Source organism: Propithecus coquereli, unplaced genomic scaffold, assembly GCF_000956105.1.
Source record: "Propithecus coquereli isolate 6110/MARCELLA unplaced genomic scaffold, Pcoq_1.0 Scaffold116, whole genome shotgun sequence".
NCBI classification, from domain to species: domain Eukaryota; kingdom Metazoa; phylum Chordata; class Mammalia; order Primates; family Indriidae; genus Propithecus; species Propithecus coquereli.
The window spans coordinates 4,285,950-4,294,611 of record NW_012135636.1 but is presented as its reverse complement, the minus strand read 5'-3'; the positions used below and the strand labels follow the sequence as shown (position 1 = coordinate 4,294,611).

The 8,662-nt window shown below is 34.7% G+C and overlaps 1 protein-coding gene across 1 annotated transcript in view; it reads left to right on the top strand.

Annotated features, from left to right (window-relative positions):
- Positions 1 to 8,662, top strand: part of SEC23A (Sec23 homolog A (S. cerevisiae)) — a 55,163-nt gene that overhangs the window by 23,779 nt on the left and 22,722 nt on the right. Inside the window, exons 11-12 of the mRNA XM_012657998.1 lie at positions 1,054 to 1,196; positions 5,460 to 5,613. Of these exons, the coding sequence (XP_012513452.1) occupies positions 1,054 to 1,196; positions 5,460 to 5,613 (297 nt within the window). The remainder of the gene's footprint in view (positions 1 to 1,053; positions 1,197 to 5,459; positions 5,614 to 8,662) is intronic.

Sequence of the window (8,662 nt, the reverse complement as noted above, 5' to 3'; positions counted from 1 at the left end):
AGCCTCCCGAGTAGCTGGGACTGCAGGCATGCGCCACCATGCCCGGCTAATTTCTCTGTATATTTTTAGTTGTCCAACTAATTTCTTTCTATTTTTACTAGAGACGGGGTCTTGCTCTTGCTCAGGCTGGTTTCGAACTCCTGAGCTCGAACAATCCGCCCGCCTCAGCCTCCCAGAGAGCTAAGATTACAGGCATGAGCCACCACGCCCGGCCAAGAATTTTTTTTAAACCATTAAAATTTATGAGAAAGATAATGGCTCTTACTGACAAAAACAAAACAACACAAAAAACAAAGCAAGAATGTTTAAGTCAAAGGACATGAATAAAATTTCCCTGTTGACTGCTTGTTACTCCTTTGTGATGATGATTATTATATATTACTATTAGTCTCTTTTTATAAATAGTCTTTCATTCGTTATCTGTTCATGATGTGATTATTTTCCTAAAAGTTCTTTCATCTTCCATAACTACGGGAGGAGGACTTAGACTCTATTTCTATTTATCCAATTACAGATTGAACATCCCAGATCTGAAAATCTGAATCTGAGATGCTCCAAAATCTGAAACTTTGTAAGCACCAACATGACACTTGAAGGAAATGCTCATTGGAACATTTTGGATTTTGGATGTTGGGATTTGGAATGCTCAGTTGGTATAATGCAAATATTCCAGAATCCCCCCAAAAATCCAAAATCCGAAATACTCTGGTCCCAAATATTTTGGATAAAGGATACTTACTCAACCTGTACAATTAGACTTAAATTGCTTCACTTAGGCTTTTCCTTATCTGTTAATTTCTTTATGCTTTCCTTTGACTTTGTTCTTTCATGTCTCTCTGATATATATTACTTGAAAAGTGATTCCATAGCAGGACTCACTCCTCTCATCCTTCATTATTTTCCCCCTCCCCACAAATCCATTTCTCTTCTTCTGTGTGGCAAATCGTGACTGTTCTGTATGCACTGGAAACAAGCATCCTTCTAATAATTTTACAATTAATTTTGTTAGTGCTAGGATATATAGTCTATGATTATAAGACAAAACCACAGCAGATTTTGTTTAGTTTTTACTCCATTATTTTTACACAGCATAATGCTCCAATTCCTCAAGGAGGGCGTGGTGCAATCCAGTTTGTGACTCAGTATCAGCATTCAAGTGGGCAGAGACGCATTCGAGTGACCACCATTGCTAGGAAGTAAGTTGTATTTGGTAGAGATTTAATTCTGATATTAAAGCTATTCTGGGTCATGCTCTAAACTGGGTTCTTATTTTGGTGACATTTATGACTATAGCAACTGAAGATTTATGATTAATTATTTTATTGCTTTCTAACCTAGCTTATTTGCTAGAGTATTCATTGTTAAGAACTGTAAGAGCAATTTTAAAAAAGTACTCCTAAGACACACCCTTCAAAATATTCTTTTATTTACGTTATTCCCATGAGGGGAGGAGAAAAATCAAACATTTTCCTATAATAGACTGTGATAATATATATGTAAAATCTGTTATATATACATACATAATAATATGGCACAATAATTAATAGTATTACTTTTTCAATTAATGATTCTTAGCTTGCTTTTTCAAGTCTTATGAGTCATTTAGTTCATTTATTAAGTCTTCATTCAGCTTCTGCTTTATGAACTAGGTACTGTTGTAGGAGAGTGTGATTGCAGAAGATGTGAACATACTTCATCTGCTATGTGAGGGTGTGGCTTAGACCATGTCTATGGGAAAGAACCAGTTGTGTTTTTTCCCCTAATCCTTTGAGGATACACGTTTATTAAATATAATAAAAATAAACTACTAAGAAAAAGAAATTTCAAAAAGCCATTCAAACCACAAATGCCTGTTTTTTATTATGAGCTTCATTAGACATAAAATTATTTTTTCCTGTTGCTCAGAAAGTGTCTAAATGTTTATTCTCAGTTTCTGTTCCTACCTCATGGCAAACTGGCACTGGTTTGCGTATCACACTTTGACTAGCATTTGTTGAAATCACAAAAGATGAAGTTTCTAGCAGTTAAGATTATATAGGATAGTATTTTGTTTAACATAGTCATGTCCTAATTTGTTGATATAAGCAGAGTCTCCAAAAGGGAATAATTAGGCACAACAGATACTTTTTCTTATTCCTATCTGTATGATAGATTCTCTGAATTGGGTGTGTATTTGGTCACGTGTTCTTTGCACAGCATTTGCAGAGACAAGTTGAACTCAATTTCGTGCCTCTATTTTTATTAAAAATAAATTATTTCTCAGCCACTTTGATATCCTTCTGTATGTATTTGTGAAGTATGAAACAAAGGAAAAATGATTGTGGAAAGAAGTTAGGAAGAGATTCTTGGATGAGGTGAGTCTAGATGTGAACAGGCTTTTGGTCTTTATTTCTGTTTGTCTTGAACTTGATTGTCTGGGTAGGGAGAGTGTTGATGAGTAAAACTTACCTGATTTAGGCATGGACTAGAAAACTGACACTGAAGGCATGTAGCTCTCATTTTATTTAACCGTATTTAAACTCTAGCTTCATTCATGAAAACCAAAAGACTGTTTCGATGAGTGATGGACATGAGCCCAACATTTGGACTGAATGTTTTTTGTGTTGGAGGATCTATTACTTAGCACAGGGTTGTACATAGAGTTAGCATCCTGTTCTGCTGCCTTGCTTTGACCAAACATCCTGGAACAATGTTAAGGGACTATATTATTCATTTGAAGAAAAAAATGTCAACTGGAAATTCCCTTAGATTTGTTCAGATTTCAAATAAGGAGCTTGGAAGTACTGATTCTTGAAAAGCTTGTGAATTTATTTATGCCCCTCAATACACACACACACACACATGCACACGATGTGTAAGTTATGTTGATTATCCAAAAAACATGCTTAAAGAAACAACTGGACATATTAAATGAGGGACATTTTTTTATAAAGCCACTGGCTTACACTCTTCAAGAATGTCTTGGAAGGCAAAGAACGTCTGAGAAACTGGTTCACATTAAAAAGTACCAAAGAAACATGACTGCTAAGGCCAATGTGTGATCTTAGATAAAATCTTATGTCACGAAAAAATTTGCTGTGGAGGATGTTACTGAGATAATTGGGGAAATTTGAATATGGTCTACATATAGGAAAATAGCATTTTATCAGTGTTAGATTTCATGAATTTGATAATTGGTTGGTGCTATATAAGAATTTTGTGTTCTTAGGAGATACACACTGAAGTATTTAGGGCAGAGGGTCATGCTATCTCCTACTTAGTCTCGAAAAGTTAAGCAAAAGAAAAAGTGTGTTTGTATAAAGGGAGAGAGAGAGATAAGGCAAATGTGTTAAAATGCTATTATAACAATGGATGAATCTAGGTGACGGATATATAAGAGTTCATTCTTCTCTTCTTACAGTGTTTAAATTATTTTTAAAATGAAAAGTTTTGAGAAGTTAGGCCGGGCACGGTGGCTCACGCCTATAATCCTAGCACTCTGGGAGGCCGAGGCAGGCAGATCGTTTGAGCTTTAGGAGTTCGAGACCAGGCTGAGCAAGAGTGAGACCCTGTCTGTACTAAAAATAGAAAGAAATTGGCCAAACAACTAAAAATAGAAAAAATTAGCCGGTCATGGTGGCGCGTTCCTGTAGTCCCAGCTACTCGGGAGGCTGAGGCAGAAGGATCGCTTGAGCCCAGGAGTTTGAGGTTGCTGTGAGCTAGGCTGATGCCATGGCACTTTAGCCCAGGCAAGAGAGTGGGACTCTGTCTCAAAAAAAAAAAAAAGTTAGATTAATCTTTCAAGAAAAAGTGAGCTTTCTTGTGAGAAATTTCATGGGTTTCTGTATTTTCCCCTTGCACGGAATTTGTGAGGCCATTTGTACAGAGATACTATTTGCGTTAAGGTACCATTTATAGCACTGTGTCTCACCAAAGCACCCATCTTTTCAAGTTAACTTATCCTGACCATTTTCAATAATGAAGGCTTCATGTTTGTTTTATTTACTAGGAATATGACTTTCGGGGCCTAGGGAAATGTCTTTGTTGGGAGAATAAGCCATGTGAAAATAAGGACTCAGGCTCCTGAGATAACAAAATAACCTTATTTTTCATGTAGAAAATAATTTTGATCTCGAAAGTTTGGTTTGAAACTAGATACAAGAATCACAGTGAAGGGCTGTTATAAGTTTAGAGGGCAGATTTTACGATGTTGAGAAGCCCTTTAAATTTGGCTTTAAGGTCATACATTTTAATTTATGACTAACCAAATTATAATTAGTAAATTTTCATGTGTTTGCTTGCTAATGTATTGTACCATTATATTTTCAGAAGAAAAAAATGTCACCTTTGTGGTTCAGTTTAAAGCACCTAACTATCATGGTCATCCAAGTTAAGAAAGTACAGATTCAAACAATTTTGGTTTTAATTCTTTGATTTTAAAAAATTAAATAATTAACAGTTAAACTAAACTATTCATATAATCACTGTTTAAATTGCGTTAAAAATCTCACTCCTTTCTGCCTCTTACTATTTCATTAGACTGAGATAATTCACAGTTGTCAACCATCTAGAAAATATTTAAAAATTACTTGTCTGTTGAAAGAAAATTAAAAATAGAGGAAGAAGGAAGAAGAATTTTAAATATGTTGCTGCTTGAATTCCCTTGGGATCATTCTTACATGTAAAAGTGGTTCAGCATTTATTTTCAGGAAGTATATAAGTATTGCCAGTTTTGCCAGTTACTAGGTCTATGAAATATTAAACAAACAAACAAATAAAAACTATTGCTGGGTCTACCCAGGATCAGTTTGACTGGATTGGATTTACTGAACATATGAATCTAATAAATTACTGCTGTTTTTTACATAATATCAAATTAATCCCTTAGGCTGAAAATTTTATGTATTAACTTTCAATTGGTTTTAGTCAATGCGTTAACATGTAGAGAACAGAATACAAAGTAATTTTAATTATGTGATTTGTATCACTAATGATTGAGTTAAAGACCAATGAGGAAAAAATTCTAATACTTTATTCATTTTTTAGTTTAATGAGAATTACTTAGTCTGAGAGAAAACCTTTATTTTTGTATTTCCATATTTCTGCTTTTACAAAAATTGAAGAAATAAAATTTTAAAGTCTGACCTAGAGACTGTGTATTTGTGCACACACATATATCCTATTATTTTTACTTGTAAAAATCTTAACGTTTTAAGAAATGTGGTTAGAGATCTGCCTTTACAGTTACTTTAGAAGAGTTTTTAGGGTTGGTTATATTTTTCTGAAAAACAATGAATGCTAGACTGAAACTGGTATTAATGATTTTTTTTTAAAAAACATGCTAATTTGTCTAGTATTGGAAATTTGAAATATTGAAGTAGTTTTCTATATCTTTTAAATTTCAATTTGTGTGGTAGCCAACTATTATATTGTGAATATAATAATTTAGCAGCATTTCTGCACTTTCTTATTGTCTTTAGCTGGGCAGATGCTCAAACACAAATCCAGAACATTGCTGCATCTTTTGACCAGGAGGCAGCTGCTATTCTTATGGCCCGGCTGGCAATATACAGAGCAGAAACAGAGGAGGGGCCAGATGTGCTTAGGTGGCTGGACAGACAGCTCATTCGACTGGTAAGAAGTAAACACTGTGCTTTGCTAAATTCGTGTTTTCATTTGTGTTAAAGGTTTGTTGTAGATCATCTCCTTCAAAGTACTTAACAATGTACCTGAAATACTGTATGAGGGACCCCTATTCACAATTACTGAGATAGTAGCACAGTAATGAATAGTATAATAGAATTCAGTGATCTCTTCAGTAAACTAGATTGCCTTTTTTCCTTAAAATGAAAGAGTGACAATTATGTAACCTACTATTTTTCTATTCTTATTGGCTGGTTTGAGGTTAATTCCAAATTTAATTCTGAATTGCTATAACAGTTTTTATTGCTTTTTTCCATATTTCTTTCTTCATTGTTATGGTTTTAGTTTTCTGCTTTCATTTTAATGGAAGTATTATATGTGCTTCTTTTAAAAGAAAGAAATTGGGATATTAAAATTATCCATATTAACATGGAAAAATATAAACAAATCTTGTTTATTTGGTTCTAGATTATTAAAGTATGTACTAGTAAAGTTATTCGTAATGTTGATTTACTTGGGTTTTAACATGCCAGGACCTCATTACTGTACTTATGTTATGACCTAGAGCACTTTAGTAAAGTTAGCCATTTTTGTAGCATCATCCAGAACTTTCCTTTAATCTCCAAGTTTTTTTTACACCAGCACTTCTTTGTGAAGAAAGTATCATTATGATATTAACGTATCTTTTCTTTTTTTTTTTTTTTGAGACAGAGTCTCTGTTGCCCAGGCTAGAGTGCCATGGCATCAGCCAGCTCACAGCAACCTCAAACTCCTGGGCTTAAGTGATCCTCCTGCCTCAGCCTCCCAAGTAGCTGGGACCAAAGGTGTTCGCCACCACGCCTGGCTAAGTTTTTCATATTTTAGTAGAGATGAAGTCTCGCTCTTGCTCAGGCTGGTTTTGAACTTCTGACCTCAAGCAGTCCTCCTGCCTTGGCCTCCTAGAGTGCTAAGATTACAGGTGTGAGCCACTGTACCCAGCCTTGGCATGTCTTTTTTAATGAGAGATTAAGCCTCTCGTAGGATCCACCACTGATGGGACACCATCAGTACAAATGCCAACCCAGTTCTTTCAAGATGCATCTTTTGTTTCCAGATAGGAAGATAAAGCATAAATATATTTGACCTTGGCTTGTTTAGGGGAGCAGAAAAATTTCTCTTTGGATCAGAAAAGTTTTCCTGAATTTCATTATCATTTAGAAATCTGACATGACATTCGTGAAACCTATTAACTGATCAACATGTAGAGACTGTTATTTTTCAGCTTATTACACAAACTCTTCAATATCATGTGACATGTCATCAATGCTTTGACATATTATACTGTTTTAAAATGGAACCTTTTCAGTTTCTCAGACTGCATCTTATCCTAGCATTTTACATACTGTAATTTTACATGTTGGCGTTATTAGGTTTTCACCAACTGTGTGATTTTTCTTTCTTTTCTGGGTAATAAGTTATGCTCTGCAATAGCTTACTTTCTGAGCCTTTTCACTGAATGTGACTTTGTCTTAACAAATGCTTAGCTCTTTGAAGTAATCAGCACCTTAATATGTCAGATGGCTGTGATTTCTTTTAAAGAACTTTTTCCATTTTGCTGGAGCTATTGCTACATTTGTAGATTGCCACATGTGACACAAAATTGAATAGTACAACTTGGATTACTAGCCCAAGTAAAACCCACTGATAAGTACCTTTCATTGTAAAGATGGACTTTTTCTGTGTCCCTTGTTACACAACTGCAGTGAAATTACTTAGATGATAGTAATTCTTCAGAATTCTCTATAGGCTTAGGTCTAGAATCATTCTCTTATCTCACACCCCAACTTGAAAAGTTGCCATATTGTTTGATATGTTTGTAAAACACAAACACTAATAAAATATAAAACACAAGGGACTAGTAATTAATTGAGACAATTACAAAAAGTACCAAATTTAAAATCCCTATAATATAATTTACTTATAATCTATACAGTCTGTATTTTGCAACATTTACAATAGCAACAAGGCAGTTCAGCTAGAGGATAGATGAGTTTTATAATATTATCTTATAATTATGACTGAGGGGAATGGGGGCTTATCTGTCATTGGTACCAGTACCAGTTTGGCCTTACAATGTCCACTATCTACAAAAAAGTACCCAAAAATGATGTTTCCTTATAATTATAATTACTCTAGTGAGTCATCAAGAAAAAGAAAATATATTACTATACCAAATCGAGACAAGGAAATTTGTTACTATAATTTCATAGAATTTTCATTTGGAAAAAACTTACAAAGGTTTTAGAACCTAAATGATATTAACCCTTTCTCTATTTGTGTTGCTGTTATTGTAATAGCTGAAAATTTAGCGAGGAAGAATCAGTACAAAAAATGATGCTGTACTAGAATAGCTACTGTAACTAAGGTGTGTTATCACATGTCTTCACATAAGATACAGGTATCAACACATGATTTGCTGTCTGCATTCTCAATCTCTTGTTCTGGTACATCTTGCATCCAACTTCATGGATCTGTTCCCTGTCTGTTTTTTTTCTTTTGGGACAGGTTTCATTATATTGCCCAGGGCAGACACAAACTCCTGGGCCCAAGAGATCTTCTTTCCTCAGTCCCTTGAGTAGCTGGAACTACAGGTGCATGCTATTGCACTGGGCTGCTTTTTTTGACTACTGACCTTTCTATTGAATGACATTTTCTCACAAAGTAAAACTGAGGACTGATTTTTTTTTCATCTTTGACCTTTGGTTTACCCACCAACCACTAATTGTATTCTCCCTTTAACTGTGTTGCTAGCCACTATGGGTAAACACTTTACCTGATTAGACTTGGCCCAGGAGATATTCTGTCTTGTTTAAGACTCTGGAGGCTTTCCTTGCAAATTTTACCCCAGCCAGGGTTTTTCTTGCTGTACCAATGGGACCAAACACTGTAGTTTTGCTGTTTTTATAGACACCACTTTTGTCATTACTATTTTCTTATAAAGGTTAGGCATTGACCTTAGGGTTCATTTATGTGGCTGCCTCTATGCATAAATAATTATTGA